Source organism: Hydra vulgaris, chromosome 09, assembly GCF_038396675.1.
Source record: "Hydra vulgaris chromosome 09, alternate assembly HydraT2T_AEP".
NCBI lineage: Eukaryota > Metazoa > Cnidaria > Hydrozoa > Anthoathecata > Hydridae > Hydra > Hydra vulgaris.
This window is the reverse complement of record NC_088928.1, coordinates 3299859-3319480: the sequence shown is the minus strand read 5'-3', so window position 1 is coordinate 3319480 and position 19622 is coordinate 3299859. Positions and strand designations below refer to the sequence as shown.

General features: G+C 30.2%; 1 protein-coding gene across 1 annotated transcript in view; it reads left to right on the top strand.

Moving 5' to 3' along the window:
- LOC100209148 (N-acetylated-alpha-linked acidic dipeptidase 2) overlaps window positions 1–19622 on the top strand; it is a 64555-nt gene that overhangs the window by 32242 nt on the left and 12691 nt on the right. The window contains exons 8-10 of the mRNA XM_065804506.1: window positions 7936–8055; window positions 14069–14151; window positions 19482–19545. Coding sequence (XP_065660578.1) covers window positions 7936–8055; window positions 14069–14151; window positions 19482–19545 — 267 coding nt within the window. The remainder of the gene's footprint in view (window positions 1–7935; window positions 8056–14068; window positions 14152–19481; window positions 19546–19622) is intronic.

Here is a 19622-nt window from a genome sequence, read left to right as displayed (position 1 = left end):
ATTCACAATTTTTCTTTAAACATTTCCGCTTCCAACGAGGCTTTTTGGAGCACTTAGGAACAGTCACAGAAAAAGGATGAGACTTAATTGAATTGACAAGTTGAATGACAAGAATGAATTTTAGTAGATGGCACAAAAAAAGCTAGCTCTTTAGAGCAGTACCCATTATGGTATTTGTAGAAAAGAGAAAGAGAAGCAACATTACGATGATGTGATAATGGTTGGAGGTTGCTGCAAGAGCAGGTCCAACTATGTTTACAATGTGTTTTTGCACCTTGTCTAAAAGAAAAAGGGCATCATTAGAAGATCCGCCCCAGATATGGCAACAGTATTTCATACCAGGCCAGATTTAAGATTTATAGAGATAGAGAATAGAATCCGAAGTAAGAAAGTGTCGAGCTCGATAAAGAGATGCAACCTTAGCAGATGCTAATTTTGCAATAGATTTGATATATGCCTTCCAAGAAAGATTGGAAGTAAGAGTTAATCCTAGAAGATGAAAGGTATATGACTCATCAAGTAAATTACCGTTCATAAATATAGGAAGATCTAAATTATTGCGATAACAATTGGCTGAAAAAAATTGAGTTTTATCTGTATTGAAGTTTACCAGCCACTGTGAGCCCCATGCTGTAGCAGAGGTGAGATCCTTTTCAAGCTCAAATGCCCCCTCCAAGCAATCAGAGAGTGTTGGTTTCTTATTATGACAAGAATAAATGGTAGTACCATCAGCAAACAATGCCACCTTAGATGTAAGAATATCTGGAAGATCGTTAATGTAAATTAAAAAGAGTATAGGACCAAGAATAGAACCTTGAGGAACCACTGAAGTTACAGAATAAGAAGAAGAGTACTGTCCATCGAGTCAACTTTTATACTATGATTGGAAAAGAATGATTCAATAATCTCAAAGATGCTACCAGATACACTGTAAAAAGAAAGCTTATGGAGAAGACCAGCATGCTAAACTTTATCAAAAACTTTAGAAATGTCAAGAGTGATGGCCTTAACCTCTCCACCTTTATCTAATGCATGATAAAACCTATAGGTTATTACTGTTAGCAAATTAGCTGTATAATGAGATGATCGAAATCCATATTGATGGTCAGAAAGTAAGTTATTAGATTCAAGATGAGAAATTAAGTGTTTGTTAATTAAAGATTCAGAAAATATTGCTTATAATAATAAGAAGACTAATGGGATGGTAGTTAGGCGAATCAGATCGCTCTCCAGATTTTTTGGAAAAAAGGGATAACAGTCTCTCCAGATTTTTTGGAAAACAGGGATAACATGTCGCTTTCCAGCAAGCTGGAAAGCAAGACTCTGATAAGCAAGTGTTGAATAGTTTTGAAAGTATAGACGACAGCTCCGGAGAACACTTCTGCAGGACTTGACAGGTATGTTGTCTGGACCACAAGCTGTAGAAGAGTCTAAGCAGGAAATCACTTTAGATACAGAAGCTGGAGTGATGTAAATTTCAAGCAATGGATCAACCTATTTGATGGCTAAATCAGGTAGAACGCAACTAGTGGAATCAAGAGATGATATTTATGAAAAGTTCTTAGCAAACAATTCAGCTTTGTCTTTAGGTGAGGTGACAAAGTCTGAACCATACAAGAGAGGTGGAATTAAAGATTTGCCCTTATTATTGATACTATTAAAGATTCTCTAGACGTCACGATAGCCTAATTTTTGTGATGAAATACAATATTTCATGACCTGAGAATAGCGGGCTTTGGCGTTAGACTAAACCTTTTTACAATGGTTTCTAGCAGTAATAAATAGACGTCTATTTTCTGGAGAATTTTTTTTGCTGATAGATATGGAAGTAATGGTTTCGGTTGGCAATCGTAGCAGCACACTGTGAGGAAAATCATGGAGGAGAGTGAGGCTTGACCTGGAATCGTTGAGAGGGAATAAAAGATTCCATGCCAGCCTGAATTCACGCAGTTATGTAAGCAGCACATTTGTCAACAGGAAGACGAAAGATTTCTACCCAAGGGCCATCACAAAGAAAATCAGAAAGATGATCAGAAATCAGAAATCAATTTTAAGGTAGTTGTAAGAGTTACGATGGATTTAAGGGGATTTAGATGAAGAAAAAGAACTTGTAACAGGTATGTGAGATAGATGGTATGATGATAGGCCATATTTTATTTATTTTTAGGATGGTAACAACTGCATAACAAAAACTGCATATTATTTTTAGTATTATTATTAAAATATTAAATATAAATAAATATAAATAAAAAATTCTTTATTATAAATAATTATGAATAATTAAAAAAAAAAGGTTTACACAAAATTATCAATGAGAATTTTTAAAGACAAACTAAACAGTTAAATTTCAGCAATAAAATTTTTGTTTTGCATAAATGATGAGCTCGGCTTGTCTAGTTTTAAATTAAGCTTTCATACATTGCAGGCTTGTTCTCCATGGAAATTAATTTCACATATTAATTTCCATTTTTTAAAACTCTTTTAAACATCTTTTATTGAAAATCCTCTGAACATTTGAAGATTGTTTGAGGTTTTATTAAATGTTGTGAATTAAAAAAAAGATGATAAAGAAGAATAAGATAATAGTTTTAGTTTGATCAGTTTGAAGCACCTAAGGGTGAATGTGGAGAAACTGAGCACTGACTAGGATCAGAAACAAGATATAAGTCGAGTAGAGAAGGTAAATGATTCGGGTTGTCTGGAAAGCGAGTTGGAAAGTTTATTATTTGAGTTAGAGATTGAGAAAGGCAAAAGTTGTAGGCTTTAATGCCTGCAGAATCACTGACACTAGAGCCAAGCCATTCAGTGTGATAAGCATTAAAGTCACCAACAACAACAATATAGGGTGATGGATAAAGAGAGAGGGCTTAGTCTATATGATCAAAAATAACATCAAAAATAGTGCAGTCTTGAGATGAAGGAGAGCGTTATAGAACAAAGAGAAAGGCGATAGAGTGAAGTGGTGCTAAACGAAAGCACATTAAAAAATAGTCTGTGGATTCAAACCTAGTTTCACGACAAATGGGTGAATTCTTACGAATGTAAATGCCTAGGCCAAGCATGTTACTATTGGAGTCTTGACGGATTAAAGTAAGATAACCATCAACACTAAGATCGCAAGATGAGACAGCCGAACTCAAATTAGTCTCACAAAGAGCAAGTAGGTCTGGTGAACTTTGCAAGAGATAAGACTCAACAGAAGAAAAGTTTCTTCGAAGACCACGAATATTAGTGAATGATAGGTTTAGAGAACTTGGTGATGATGATGGTTTTTTGTGTTTTATAGTTTTTGGTACTTTATTCATTTTTAAATTTGTTAAAGAACTTGACTCAAAGCATAGATAGTACTCAGAACTCTGCTTAATAGCCTAAGCAATTGCCTCATTACTATTAATAAACCGTAGACCGTAACTAAGGGCTCTAAATGTGGCCTTGGCAATGCACACCAAAAGTAAACAGGGACACCATCCATGCGCAACATGGCACTGTTAATACTTTAATATTTTTCAGCTGTTGATGGAATCAGCCTCTCTGAGAGCTGCCACAGAGTTTGGGAAACCTGACTACCAGCCGGCCTCAGAACCATAAAACTGAGTTTTAGAGCTGTACTCTCATTAGGAGATAATAGAATGAGTTGCCTAATCATAAAAACAGAGACACAAGCAAAACCCATGCATCAAGTCAAGAAGATCCGGCATTCAACATTCCTAACTGGAAACAATGTATTAAAAATACATCTGCACCAGCCTAATAGATGAAGAAGGGGTGCGAGGCTGGTCAGCAGATAAAATCTGTTTACCCCTTAAGTCTTTGCCTAGGAGGCCTTCTACAAGACATTAGTCAGATGCATTTAACATCTGCCCAAGATGAGTATTTTTATCGAGACACTCTAGCCTTTAATCAACCAAGAGCCCCAAGGCAGGTGTTTTAAATCGGAGTTGACATCTCCTAGCCTTTGCCAAAAAGGCGTATCCAACAAGGCAGCAGGACATGAAGCAGATTGTACTGAGTTACATGTTACCAGTAGCAGGATAACCTGACCTGACAGAAATTTGGATAATCCTTCAATTTGGATAATCCTTCAAAACAATTTGGATAAAGACAATTTGGATAATCCTTTAAAAGTACAGACTATTTCAATGGGGGTATTGAAAACAACAAAATATTGTATATTTGAATATTAGTATTAATGACTTAATTTTTTTACATGAAAAATTTGGTTAAAAAAAAATACATTTTTTTTTCACAAATAAATAACAAATAGTTTTATCGCTTTTCTGTGCATTGATAAAAACAGTAAAAGTTTAACAAAACCATTTAAAAAACAAATTTAAAAATTGTCCACGTTTCTAGCGCAAATTATGAAGTATTTCCTTAATATACTGACTGAAAAAAGTCGCAAAAATATTGTATAACAAAAAATTCTTTTTTGTTATATTCTTATCTACTTTTTTCCTCGACTTGTATCAATTTTGGTAGTGGAAAATAACACCCTAAAAATATGAAAACAAAACAGTAAAATATAGTAAAGTATAATATTTTATAACAAAAATTTTCTTTTTTTGACTTTTTCATTTTTTTAACTTATTTTATTTAGATTTTTTATTTTGTCTTCGGTTCTTTTCTTTGAGTTGTTTTATTCTCTTCGGTTCTTTTCTTTGAGTTGTTTTATTCTCTTTAGTTTCTTATAGCTTTTTTTTGCTGCAAATTTTTAAAATGCTTTCTATATAAAAATGTGGTCAAGTTGTCTAAAAAAATTACTTAAAGTGTGGACAAACAAAGCATGCGACAGCATGCGCTTTTTGGTAAGGCTTGCTCTTAGAATAAAAGCTCATATTTGAAAATGAAATTAACTTGATCAACCTGTATAGGGTTGGAAATACCGGGATCCTGGGATCCCAAAATCCCGGGATTCCCCGGTTTTTAACAATCCCGAAATCCCGGGATTAAGCATTTAATCCCTGGATTAAGCATTTAATCCCTGGATTTTTTTTGAAATCGTTTTCAGTTGAAAATTTTTAAATTAAATTATTTTTTTCGTTCGATTGCATTAAAATTCGAACATAACAATTTCGAAATTTATGCAGTTATGTTTTTGAATAATTGGATTAAAGTTGTTATAACAATTGAAATTGGATTGCAATAACATTCTTAAAAATTTTTGGTGCTTAGTCGCATTTATTCAAGTTTCTGACAATTTTTATCTCGAATAGACGTTATCTGTTTGTGACTATTTTAAAGTACAAGTTTTAATAAAAAATAAAATTGCTGGTTTTTTGAACAGTAAATTTTCTAAAATTATAATGGCTTCGTACATGGAATATGACAAAAAAAGTAATTCTGCTGTTTGGAAACATTTTTTAAGAGAAGAAAAAGGGCAAACAGCAATGTGTAAGTCTACTGACTGCAAAAAAATTTTAAAAGTTGGAGGTGGTTCAACGAAAGGTCTCCATACGCACTTACTTTCCGTCCATAAAATTAACATCACACCAACTACTATTTCAGTAAACACACGAGATGAACCACCAATAAAAAAAAAAAAAACGTTATCCAATTATTTTCCGATATTGGAGCGAGAAGAAAAATCACGTCCTGCTACACTTGCACGATTAACAGCCATTGATGGGATTTCGTTCAACGTGATATGCCGTTCTAGTGATATACGTGCAGGTCTTATAGCTACAGGATTCAAAAGTTTACCCACAACAGTCACCACTGTGCATAAAATGGTTGTAGATTACAGCAAAAAAATTAGGAGTTTTTTTATTACTGAAATAGCTAGCAAAAAAAAACCTGAATTTGGTGTAGGAGAAAGATTTTTTTATCTTTTGATGAATGGACATCATTGCGTAACGGTTGCTACATGAATATTAATTTACATGCACGAAATTGTCAGTTCTGGAGCTTAGGCTTAATTCGTATAACGGGATCAATGTCTGCAGATAAGTGTATTGAGCTATTAGAACAAAAGCTTGCACAACATGGACTTGATTTGAGAAAAGATATTGTTGGTATTATGACTGACGGAGCAAGTGTGATGAAAAAAGTTGGGAGAATATTACCTGTAAATCAACAGTTATGTTTTGCCCATGGTGTGCAACTGGCCGTTATTGAAGTACTATATCAAAAGCAGAATATAGAAAGAGAAATAGATCAGCAATTCGACGAAGACGAACAATCAGATATAGAAGACGATTTTTCAGAGAGTAACTCTTGCGAGGATAATGATTTTTCTGACAACGATAAACTGGTTGATCTTGATGCTAGTCATAATTGGCATCGAGAAAACGAATTTGATGTTACTGAGGTAAATTGTGGTCCAGTGATCAAAAAGGTACAAAAAGTAATAGTAATGTTCAGACGATCACCAAAAAAAAACGATATCTTGCAGAAGTATGTTGCGGCTGAATTTGGGAAACAAATAGCTCTAATTAAAGACTGCAAGACAAGATGGAATAGTCTTTTGTCAATGCTTCAACGCGTCTATTTATTAAAAAATTGTATACAAAAGGCATTAATAGACATAAATCTACCGGAAGGCTTTATCTTATATTGAGCTTAAAACTGTATCTGCTATCATTAATGCGCTACTTCCAGTAAAAGCAACAGTTGAGGCCCTTTGCTGTCGGGATGCTAATTTGTTTACAGCCAATGTTGCCATAACTTTTATGTTAAAAAAACTTAAAGATGCTAACAACGTTATAAGTCAAAAGTTGCATTCATCTCTCGTTCTTCGAATGCAACAAAGGCGTACCGATGCAAGTGGGATCCTTCAGTATCTGCACAATGGTAGAACCAACTTGAGTTACTTGAAAGACTAGACGCTACAAATCCAGCTACATCATTAACAGCTAATGAGTCTGAATCAGAAGTTGAACTTTCTGTTTCAAATGAGGCACTACTCGAAATTGTTTCTGATTCTTCTGACCCTTCATCTGAATCTATTTCTTTTGCTCTTAAAAACAGCAAAAGAATCACAGACGAACTTAATAAAGCTATAAAAAAAGCACATTTGCCCAGCATACCAACTCGATGTGAGACGTTATCGATGAAAATTCAAAAGGAAATGGTGTTATTTGAAAATGGAGGAACACGTGGTGATTTTTTGCAAAGAGCGTATGATTTTTTAATGACTATTAAGCCTACCAGTGTGGAATCAGAACGTGCTTTTTCTGTGGCCGGACTTTTTGCAACAAAAATAAGAAGTCGTCTTGGGGATGAAACTTTGGATGTGCTCTGCTTCCTCAAAACGTATTTTAAGAATAATCAAAAATAATTGCATACGTATATTATATCTACAAAAACAACGTCTTTATAATTTAATAATGAAGTATGTATAATATTAACAAGCCAAAGAACTTCCTTGAAATTTGTAAGTTTTTTCTAAACATACTTTAAATGTCTTATTAATTTCTTTAAAAATTTTCTAAATTAATATGTTAAAATCTTTCAAAAACAGGTATTTCAAAATCCCGGGATCCCGGGATTTTAAATATAGCACGGGATTACAAACCCTAAACCTGTACCATTCATTGCAAAATTGATTGTAACTACCTGGTTTAATGAAACTTTTTTAATAGTACTTGGAATATTTTGGGAGGTACTTTGCAGTGAATGCTTTGCAGTGCTTCTTCTATTGATAGTTTCGAATCAAAATTAGCTATCACAGCACAGTATTTTCTTTGCTTTGCTGCAGCTTCATAAGGGTACTTAATAAAAACAAATGATAATGAGTAATAATGATGACTTAAAAGTGATGGTGAGTAAGATTAGACTTACTTATTATTATTCCATGTAAAATAACTAATATAAACTGCTGAACTATATATTTCTGCTATATAGTACTGCTGAAATATATAGTTAGTTTTAGAGTTCAGTCTTTTTATCATAAGATTAAGGCTACAAGCTTATTAAGAAAACTCAGAATATTTTTAGATCGATATGTGATGATTGGAAATCATCGAGATAGTTGGATATTTGGTGCAGCAGATCCTGGCAGTGGAACCGCTGTTATGATGGAAATTGCACGAGCACTTGGAGAGAAAATGAAAGACGGTATGTTTTTTAAGTTATCTAAAATTGGCTAATTCATTTTTAAAATCAACTAAGTCAACTAAAATTGGATTTACTGGAAGTATAGGAATAATTTATTTTTTTGAAGTAAAAATGTAATTTTTATTCTCTTTCTATTTTTTAATATCATGTCATTTAAATATTAATGGAGCAAAACAAAATGAGAGATGGGCTGCTCCGACAACAGGATAATTATTTCTCAGACCCCAATAATTTAAGGACTGCCTTAAATACTTGCTATATATCAAAAAGTCATTGCAATTGTATTTGCAAAGTGATTGTAAAGATGACATTTACATTTTGGAGCTTCACAATTTAAGTTTGCCCCAGGCCCAAGATGGATCCACCCTGTATGAAAGTATTTATGAAAATCATAAGCATCAAGTATATAAAAGAAAATAAACTATTGATTAAATATATAGTAAAAAGTGTAATTAGTTATAAATAATGCTAACATGCTATGAATTAGATAAAACTTTAAGAGAGATAAAAAACTAGGTAATAGTTATACTAGTAAATATAATTGTTATTAAATAAACAAACAAAAAATTAGAGATTGAAAAGTTAAATCAAATAAAAAGGTATAAGGATTTTAAGATTTTTACTCGACTAAATCGACTAAAAAGTCAATTAATTGGAAGTCCATAAATCGATTAAATTGACTATTCGATTTTTCAAAGTTGACTAATTTTGACATTTGACTATTTGACTTTTAGTCAATTTATTTGAAGTCAGTAAACGCACTAGTATATATTTTATGGATAAATCAAGACAAGTACGTGATTTTGATTGTTGAAATTCTAGTAAATCTAGTATTCTAAATAGTTAAAATTTTTCTAAAATAAGGTCTTTAGAGGAATGATAATAAAAATAGTGTTAATTAACAACTTATTTGTAGACTTGAAGTATCTGTTTGCAAACTTCAAAAGAAGCTGAGTTTAGGATTGAATTTGTCATCGAGACGCAAGTCAAAATCACAAAAGAATAACAAGCAGAAGAGACAATGTGTTTTTGGTATGAGAGTATAAAAAAAACAGAAAAGCAACAAGTAAACTGCTGCAGGATATTATGGAGCACAGTTTAGAAATTCCGAAAGTAATACTAATGAAATATTCTGAAAAAGATATTTTGGGAGGTGATTCTAGACACATATAGAGATCCATAGCAAATGGTTTTGAAATCTTTCCAAGCCGCCCGTGAAACTTTTTTCACTTAGTTTTTTTCCACTTTTTAAAAATATTTTGCCTATAATAAGTTCAGTTTTTTCAACAAATTTAAGTTGAAAACTTTGTCCCACAAAAAAAAATAATTATAAAATAACAAATACTTAGAAACTCTTTGCAAAACTTTTTTATTTTATGCAAATTTGAGCTGTGAGTGATAGTTTGGAAGATATTTACGTTTTATGACATGGCGGTAAAATGTAAACAAAACTTTATTGTTTTATTTTGAAATTGAACGTGTTTTATCATTTTTCTTTTTAAAAACAGATAAAAATACAAAATCAAAATGCCAAATTTAGCAAAAACACATCTAGACTCCAGAAGAACGTTCTGTATCTTTTGCATGAGAAAAGCTGACAGAGAACTTACAGAGAGCCTCCTGACAAGCTTTAATCAAGTTCTACTAAAGGATGCAACTTCAAAGATGACAGAGTTACTTTAGACAACTGTAGAATTCAACTTGGAAAACTGGAAAGAGGACAAAGACTGTTCCTCGGTTTTTCAATTTTTAATCAATTTTGATAAAGCCACCAACCAGACTGACTACAACATGTGACTGCTTAATCTGTCTAATTGGGAAACTGGAAGCCTCTGAAAAGCATCCTTTGAGCAACCCCAAGAGTAAGGTAGGTAAAACTGATGAAGCAGTTAAGAAGCAATGTGCAAAATGCTTGTCAGTTCTTGGTAAGGGCTTCCATATCAGTTCACTCCTGGAGCTTGCCATGAAAATTTGATGATAAAATTTGAGGATAGCTAAATCTGGAGCAGAGTATGTGGCGTCAACAGTTATGGCAGTCAAAGATTCTTCTCCAAATGTTACATTCGAATTAGTCAGCCAAGAGGAAAACCTTTACCATTAAGAAGAGGTAAATTTTAAACTATGTATGTAAAAGGTTTTGTCTAATAAAATTGATTTGCTTAAAAGTTGATCTTTTAACAGGATCTTTAGCTCCACAACAACTATTCAAGGAACCCCTGACAACCCAAAACATGTCACAAATTCAGCAAAACACAGGTCTTTCCAACAATGAGATGAGAAAGTTAGGATCTGCGTTGAACCTTTTGAGTCCAGTCAGAAATTTGGAACCTAACTTTCAGAAGTTTGCTCAAGCAGGTCAAAAGCTGATGACCATTTTACAGTCACAAGTATTCAGCTCTTTTGCATTACCCCAAATCAAGTTGTTCACTGTCGAGATCTCAACAAACTCAATGATAATATGTCAGCAAGAAAAATGTCTGACTCTGTTGTTGTGAAACTTGACATTGATGGAGGAGGAATTTTTCTGAAAGTAAACTTTACCCTCATTGTGGTTCAAGATGAAGATGAGCCTCATAGCCTACTTCAGAAAACTGTCAGACTGATGGTACCTTCATTATCAAAAATGACCTGTGTCAAGCAACAAATGCTGGTATCAATTTCACAAGATGCATCTAAGACTTATGCCAATGTCAACTCCATTCTTGATCTCATCAAAGTTCAAGAAAAGTGTGCCAATGATTCCCTAGTTGTCTCTTGTGATATGAAGCTTGCCAATATAATGTGTGGCATACAATTTTTTAGTAGCAGGCACCCTTGCTGTTGGTGTGTCATAAGAAGCAAGCAAAAAGAGTTTGTCAGCTTAAATGGTGATGAGAAAATCAAAAGTCTTCCAAAATGTGCATCTCCCACTGTTCCAAAATGTGGTGCATCTCCCACTGTTAGAGTTTCCAGACCAAAAGCTTATTTTAGAAACTATTCCACCAATGGAGCTACATTTGTTGCTAGGTGTTGTAAATCACCTATTGATTGATCTTTGGCCTGGTGCAAAGGAATGGCCACAGCATTGCATATTCCACTTTAGCCATACCATGGTTTTCATTTCAACAACAATGATTGTATGGAGCTTTTTAGAGGTTTGGGCAAGTTGCAGCAGCTTGTTGAGAGATAAAAAGAGATATTAGGCATCAACAAGATATACAAAAACTTTTGATATGTATTGTTGATTTTAGCAGTAAGAAGGTTTAAGAATAACTTCAGAACTGTTTGAAAATGTGTTTACTAGTCATTTTTATTGTTTTTTGCAAATCATGTGTGGTATATTAAGCAATATTTGTCATATACTTAGAGAAAATAAAGTTAGAAAATAAAAGTTTAAGTTGTATACCTGTTTTTAATCTATCATAAATAACTTAACTTGGGTATGTTTTTATTCATTTTTAATTAAAATACTTTTTATTTTCTAAGGACCCATTATTATTTTATAACTTTTTGTGGGACAGAGTTTTGATCCTCATTTTGTGGAAAAAACAAAACCTACCACATGCGAAAATTAAAAAGAAAGTGGAAAACTAAAAGTGAAAAAAGTCTCACAGTTTGGAAAGATTTCCACTTGCTATGGATCTCTACATGTGTTTAGAATCAGCTCCTAAAATATCTTTTTCGGGGTATTTCACCCCGAAAAAGATATTTTAGGAGCTGATTCTAAACACGAAATATTGAAATATTGAAAATTCTGAAAGTATTACTTTCAGAATTTTCAATATTTCAAGCATATTGTTTCTATGAGTAATGGAATAGTTAGAAGAAGATTGTTTGACATGCAGTATATATGATGACAAGTTAGTGAGGAAATGAGAGGGGGGTGTATTGTTCAGCATGTTAATCACTCAAGACAGGTTATGATATAGAGTTTAATGAGCATTTTTGGCACAGGTAAGTTGTATGTTGTAGAGGGTACAATGAGGCAGGACCAGTAGACTTAATTTTTATGCATGATAAAGCACCTTGCCATAAGAGGTGTTGAGTTTTACCATGTCCAGGCAATAGCCCAGACATGAACACCCTCACAAGAATTTGCGGTAGATTCTTAAATCTGACATGAGAAAGAAAAAGATTGCAAACAAGCAAAAATAGAAAAGATTATTAACTTATGGAAATTTTGAATTAACTGACAACTGCACCTATCTGGTTCACTCTATGCCAGAAAGAATACAAACACTTCTAAAGGTTAAAGGTTTCTCATCAAGTACTAGATAACAATCTCTGAACTGAACTTTTTATGAACAGGGTTTTTAAATGCAGTTTTATGTAATTTTGGAAGTGAATAAATATAATTTTTAAAAATTTGCTTATTTGTGACTGATTTCTATTAGTTTGGCCAACACTCAAGTTAAAAAGTTAAAAAAGTTATAGACTGCCTGCCCAAACCAAAACCATTAATAAGTATATATATAGCGAATTCAGTTAAGCATTTTTTTAATTTTTTTTTGATATTTTAAATAATTTAAAAGATGTCTTTTAAGTGGGAGGATAAAAAAAAGTAATTGTTACAAAAATCAATTAAATGTTCTAATGAAAATTATGCAAAAAAGTTTACAAAACTTTTGTTATAAACTTTTTTGCATAATTTTCAATAGAACATTTAATTGATTTTTATAACAATTACTTTTTTTATCTTACCACAAATGACAATTTTGTTTTTATATAAGCACTGTTTACAAATTTAATTTCTATTTCAATTTTATTTAAAAATATTACTAATAATAATATAGTTGTTTAATAATAACAATTTATTTTAATAAAAAATTACTTTATTTTCACTGCAATTCTTTTTTAACTTTTTTTTTTACTAAAAATTAAATTCCTTGTAAAGTGCTCTAAGTGTACACTTTAACATTTTTTTAAATTACGTTAAACTGTTTTTTCATAAGTCAAGTGAAAACACAACAATATATAGTTAATACCTGTGGAATGCTGATTAAATTGAACTTTTGTTATTTCAAACTTTTTCTTTTGATACCTTATCAATTACTATAAAAGTTTTCTGGTTAAGTTGAACCTCTGATAATTTGAACTTTATTAAATCAAACCATTTTTTTGTCCCCTTTCAGCAAATTTTTTTGGATAACTCAAAATTTCTGTTTGGGAAACAAAGAAATTTTTTCTAAAGAGTCATTCCATATAAAACATATATAACAGTAACCTAAAAGGTTACTGTTATATATAGGTTACTGTTATATACAGCAAATTATTGCCGACCTCAAAAAGATTGAGGTTGGCAATAATTTGCTGACCTCAATCTTTTTGAGGTCGGCAAAAATTATTTGATACAAAGGTCTAACCATAAAACATAAAAACAAGGTCGGCAATTTTTTGTCGACCTCAAATACTTTAAGGTTGGCATTGCCCAATGCCGACCCTAATTCCGAGGGTTAAATATATATGTATATATATATATATATATATACATATATATATATATATACATATATATATATATATATATATATATATATATATATATATATATATATATATATATATATATATATATATATATATATATATTTATTTATATATATATATTTATTTATATATATATATATATATATATATATATATATATATATATATATATTAAAGCAGCTGTGGCGCAGTGGTAGCGCACTTGCCTCAGAAACAAAGGATCTGTGGTTCAAATCCCACCTCTGGGCAAGTTTTGCGACATCGGTTTGGAAGCAGGCGTGAACTTTCCATTAAATGGTCATCCGCGGTGCTCTGTGATAAGATTGTAAGGACTTCTTGGAGCACCTAAATGAAATTTATATATATATATACATATATGTATATATATATATTTAATAGAAAAGTAATATACTACAGAATAACGATATATTAATAATAGATAATATTAGATATAAAATTTATGGTTATAAACTTGTTGAAAAAGATTTAATATATAGAAAAAATTTAATATATAATTATATAATATACAATATAATATACGTTTTAGGCTGGAGACCAATGCGGACAATTAAATTTTTTTCTTGGGATGGTGAAGAGCAAGGATTGATTGGTTCCAATGAATATGTTGAGGTAGAAGGTTACCACTAAAAATATTTTTAAAGAATTATAGATAAAAAAAACAGTAAAATGCAAAATTTAAAATCAAAACTGAAAATATAAATTTTAAAGACTTGTGGTCTTTAAAATGTTTAACTTGTTTCAATATAAAAAAAATTGTATACTCATATTTTGTTTATTGGCAGTGTTTAATCGTTGTTGTGTTATTATTAGTTTATATGTTATTATTTAGTAGTTATTATGTTATTATTATTATATTTATTATGCTATTATTTTATCAATCAAAAGTTAAAAATCTAGCTATCATTCTCTACCATTTCTTCCAAGTTTTCCAAATTTCTTCCAAGTTTTTGAGTCTTTTCAATTTTCTCAAAATGGTTGTAAACTAGTATTAAATTAAAAACATACCCTTATTGGTTGTAAACAGGTATTAAATTAAAAACATATCCTTATGGAAAATTTCCATGGAAAATCTATGAAAAAAACTCATGGAAAAACCATGAGTATTTGGAACACGTTTTCATTGAATACCCATGGGTTATCCGTGAGTTTTCCATGGAAAACCCACGAGTTTCTTATTAAAAATACATGGGTTATCAATGGAAAACCCACAAGTTATCCATGGAAAACCCACAAGTTATCCATGGAAAACCCATGAGTTTTCCATGAAAAAGTGTTCCAAATACCCATGGAAATTCCATGGTTTTTCCATCCATAGAAAAACCACGCAATTTCAATGGGTATTTAGATCATCTTTCCAAGGAAAACTCATGGGTTTTCCATTATTAAATAGCACGTTTTTTTTATCTGTTGTTTGAGTTGTCATATTAAACCATTTCTTTAAATCTATGGGATCGCTTTTGCCAAAGAAAATCGATAAACAAAATAAAATTTAAATCTTGTTGAATGCTACAAATCTTTGAAAAATAATAGCTATAATGCACTTAAAACATTAAAACTTGACTTCACCACAATATTTAACGCATGCATATGTATAAATATACTGAAAATAAATAAAACAAAAAATTACAAGCAATATCATACTATCAGTGATAATAGATTAAAAAAACAATTTTTTTTACAGAAAAGATAACAATTTACATGTTTATTATTTTATATTAACTATTTGATAAAAATAGTATTATAAAAATAGTATATATAAATTTATAAATAAAATTTTGATAATTAATAAGTTCAAGTTTCAACAAATTAAAAAAAATCATCAGTACAACATATTCAATCCAAAAAGGCATTTCTAAGGACCATTTATAAGTGCGAATGCACTGCCAACTGTATCTGTAGAACTAGGTCGGTGTTAAACAAAGTACCATTCACATTTTAATTTTCATTATTGTTTTTTCACAGCAGTTAGTATCATTGTTCATTTTACCAATCTAGACAATACATCATACAATTAATATGTACATACTAATTTTCTTTATTTACTGATTCATTTGTACTTATAATTATTATCTATTATAACTTACTTTACAATTACCCATTATACTTATTTATAAATGTTGCCAAATGTTGGTTAACATTTATATAGAGAAAAGGTATCATCATTTATAACAATTATAAGATTATTACATCTTTTTCACCCAAGCTATCTGCATGATGTACAACATCGTTTATATTTCCAGTCAAACATTTCTGCCTATAATGTAATTTAGATAAAATGATAAAAGTTAAAATAAAAAAAAAGTTAAAATAAAAAGATTTATGCAAACTAATTCATATAAATGTTACCTGCATGTTAGTAACATTTATATAGAACGAGGCAGCAATAGATATTGTATTATAAATTGTAATTAAAAAAAACTTACTTCTACATCTGAGCTATCTGCATGATTTGCAACATCATTTAAAAACCTGTTTTCTTCACGCCCTTGCCATCTTTGTATATATTATAAAATAGGGAACTTGTAAATGTATGGCTAAATAAATGAATTAAAAATTTATATTGCCAGTCAAACCTGCCTGGTGATAATGTAGTAATTTAAAATCGTAATTTAAAAAAAGCTTTTTTCATTATCCAATCTATCTGAAAGATGTAAAGCATTATTTCTATTGCCAGTCAAACTTACCTTAGTCAAACTTACCATTCTTAAAATTCAGTAATTTAAATAAAAGTTAAAAGGATGAGTTTATCACACACAATTAAATTCAAAAATTTATTATACTTTTACTTTACTATTTAAAACAAATAAAATAAATAAAATAAATAATTTATTAAGTATAGTAATGTAAAAACATAATAAATATTAAAGTGTGTGCATAAATTATCCGATACACTGCTTATCTAAGCTTATCTTCGTTAAGTATTGATAAGTTTTATATTATAACTATAATAACTATAATAATAATTACATTAGTTTTAATGTGTGATTATTACATTAGATAACTAGTGTATTAATGCACTAGCTATCAAATGTACATTAAAACTAAAATATTTGTTGTAAACCAAATAAACATTAAAATTCAAACTGATTCACTTGACATACTTATTATACTATTGCAAGTTATACAAAGTAAGCAAAGCTATTAGCAATAGCTAGAAAAAGTATATGCATAAATAATATATAATCAAATATATAAATAATTAAATACATATATGCATTTTTTAATGCATTATAATATGATAATATCTAGAGGCATAAAGACAGTATAGGCCAAGACTAAGACCAAGACATTTCGATTCAATACCAAGACTAAGAGGCGTCTCGGGACCAAGATTTAAGACTCGAGACCAGCATTTCTGATAATATCATGTTATGATGCATTATAAAATGCATACATTTATCATATTCTAACTATTGCAAATATGTCTAGTTGTTTATGTCTGTATGTTTAGTTTGAATGATATTAAATGTGATGCATTATAAAAAACATATAGTTTATAGTCTTATTAAATACAGAAAAACAGAAGAATGCAGAAAATATTGTTTACTCAAGTTAGAAATGATTGTAACTCTACGAGTTACGACGGCATCTTAAAAAGCGCATTCGAAAAACCCATGGTGCAACACGAGCTATGGAAAAAAAAACCATGGTTCCCCCTTGGAAATTCCATGGGATTTCAATTTTCATGGAAATTCCATGAAATTTATGTTTTTCGTGGATTTTCCATGATTTACTCATAGAATTCCATTGGTTTTCCACGGAATACCCATGAAATTCCATGGAATATTTTCGTAAGGGTAGTGATAAAGTGAACTAAATATTAAAAAATATGGCAATATTATTCATATCTATAACTAAAGCTTACTATTGTAAATTAAGTTCTGTTTTGAAGTGGGAAAAAGAATTAAATTTGAAGTTTGTATAAAGTTAAGATAACTGGCATGGCTAAAAACTCTCAGGGTTAAATGTAGACAGAGCTAGCAAAAATCTTGGTGTTCACTCAGGTTTAGTAGCTTTACTAAATAAAAAATCACAATGGCTTTAAGTAATACATTGTTTTAACTATCATTCTTGCATTAGAAGGCGCTTTTGAAAAAATTACTGCATTTGCAAATTGTGAAAACTTCTTACTAAAGTTGCATTGTCTTTAAAAACAATCGACAAAATCTTTATGAGAATTGAAACTTTTATCAGAAGCTTGAGAAAAATCTGTTCCTAAACCAGTAAAATCATACTGTACTCGCTGGCTGGGTCATAAATGGAATGCATTGAAAATAGCTTTCAATAATTATTGTTTCATATATTTTTTATATAGAGTCTTTTAGCCAAACAGAAGCCAAAACAAGAAGCCAAACAGTTTCTCTGTTGTCAGAAAAAAGCAGAATTAAAGGGGTTTTTAAAAGTTTGGGAAAACCATCTCTTGTAATACATTTATCTGTTTACTTGTTCTTGCATTGTTGAGACGCTTGACTATTGGCTTCCAGCAAGGTTTACATGATCCAGTAAAAGCTGTTCCCTGGGCACATCAGTTTAATTAGACAATGGAAAAATTTAAAGCTCTCTTGATTAGTTTGTTTGAAATATTTCAACAGAGCAAACTATTTTAATAAACTACAAAAAATTAATTAAAAGGATAGTTGCAAAAGATGGCAATTATATTTATCAAAACATTACAAAATTTTGATAAAACAAATGCATTGGTGCAACACATTTATACTAATTAATGAATAGTTTAACAATTAGTATGCGCTTCAAAGATAATAATATCTCCTTTTATATGTAATTCAATTTTTCTGTTGGACATTTCTTTTTGGTCGATGAACCCTGTGATTTCATTTGGTGACAAAGAAAAAGCAGAAGTGGTTTCATATTTTAAATCTTATAAAATAGGTGATACTGATAAAATTTTTATTGAGTGAATTCTTTTTAAAAGTTATATTTTTCCAATGTTAAAAAATTCCTTAGTTGAATATTATTTGAAAATATGGGAAAAAGTATTTATGGCAGATATTATTTCTGAATGCAGAAATGTATTAGACATATTTGAGTTGCTCTTACTTAGTTCGTTTAGACAGTTGCTCTTACTTAGTCCGTTTATAACCCTAAAGTAGAATTCTTTTGTGATCAAGAAGGATTCAACATCAAGAAATTTGACCCAAACCTTTCTATGTTTGGTATAAAGATAAAACAAGCTTTCTGCTGCACCACATTGCTATCCAGAAAAAACAAAAAAATCTGCCCATTCAATATGTATTGTTGATCTTTCTGTTTAGACAATTTCAGATTTAGAATGTGATAGTGATAACTCTGATGTATAAACTTATTTTGATTTAATTTTTAAATAAAAATTTCTATTGATTGAGTTTATTATTAAATTATGTTCTTTAATTAAAACTGTTATCGAAATACCCTTTAAAGTTGTTAAAATATAAAGATCATAAATATAAATCCGTAAATGGTTTGGCAAGGTTGTAATAGTTATTTTTTATATTAGGAGAATTTAGCGAAAAAAATGGCATAAATAAGAAAATAGTAGTACTAATAGTTGTGAAATAATCTATAATCATAGTGACAAGAAAAACATTGTTAAAGATATTTATAATAATATTTATTTTACAAACTGTTTTGATAATAGTATATATACTTATCTTAACGCATAAATTTTATACTATAATTTTTTGATTTATAAACATAATTCAACGATAATCAAAATAAATCCCAAAATTTAATTGAAATAAAAATCAACTATTTGTCAAACTAATCTTGCTAATAGTTCAAAACATGCAATCATGACGTGCAATCATGGTTTTTAAGTAACTGAAAATTTGAAGACCAAATATTTTTCTAGAATTTTTAATCACTTAATTCGTCCAAAACAAAGTGACACATGTTTATCTTCTGAATAAACACATCATAATTTTGTTAAATATTTTTACTAGGAATTTCAGCATGAGCTGCGTCAAAGAGGAGTTGCTTATTTAAATGTTGATACTTCCATATATGGTAAGTTTAAACTGTGTGGTAAAAAATTCAAATGTATAACATTAAAAAGTTTACTACTAACTGCTGGGTACAGGAAC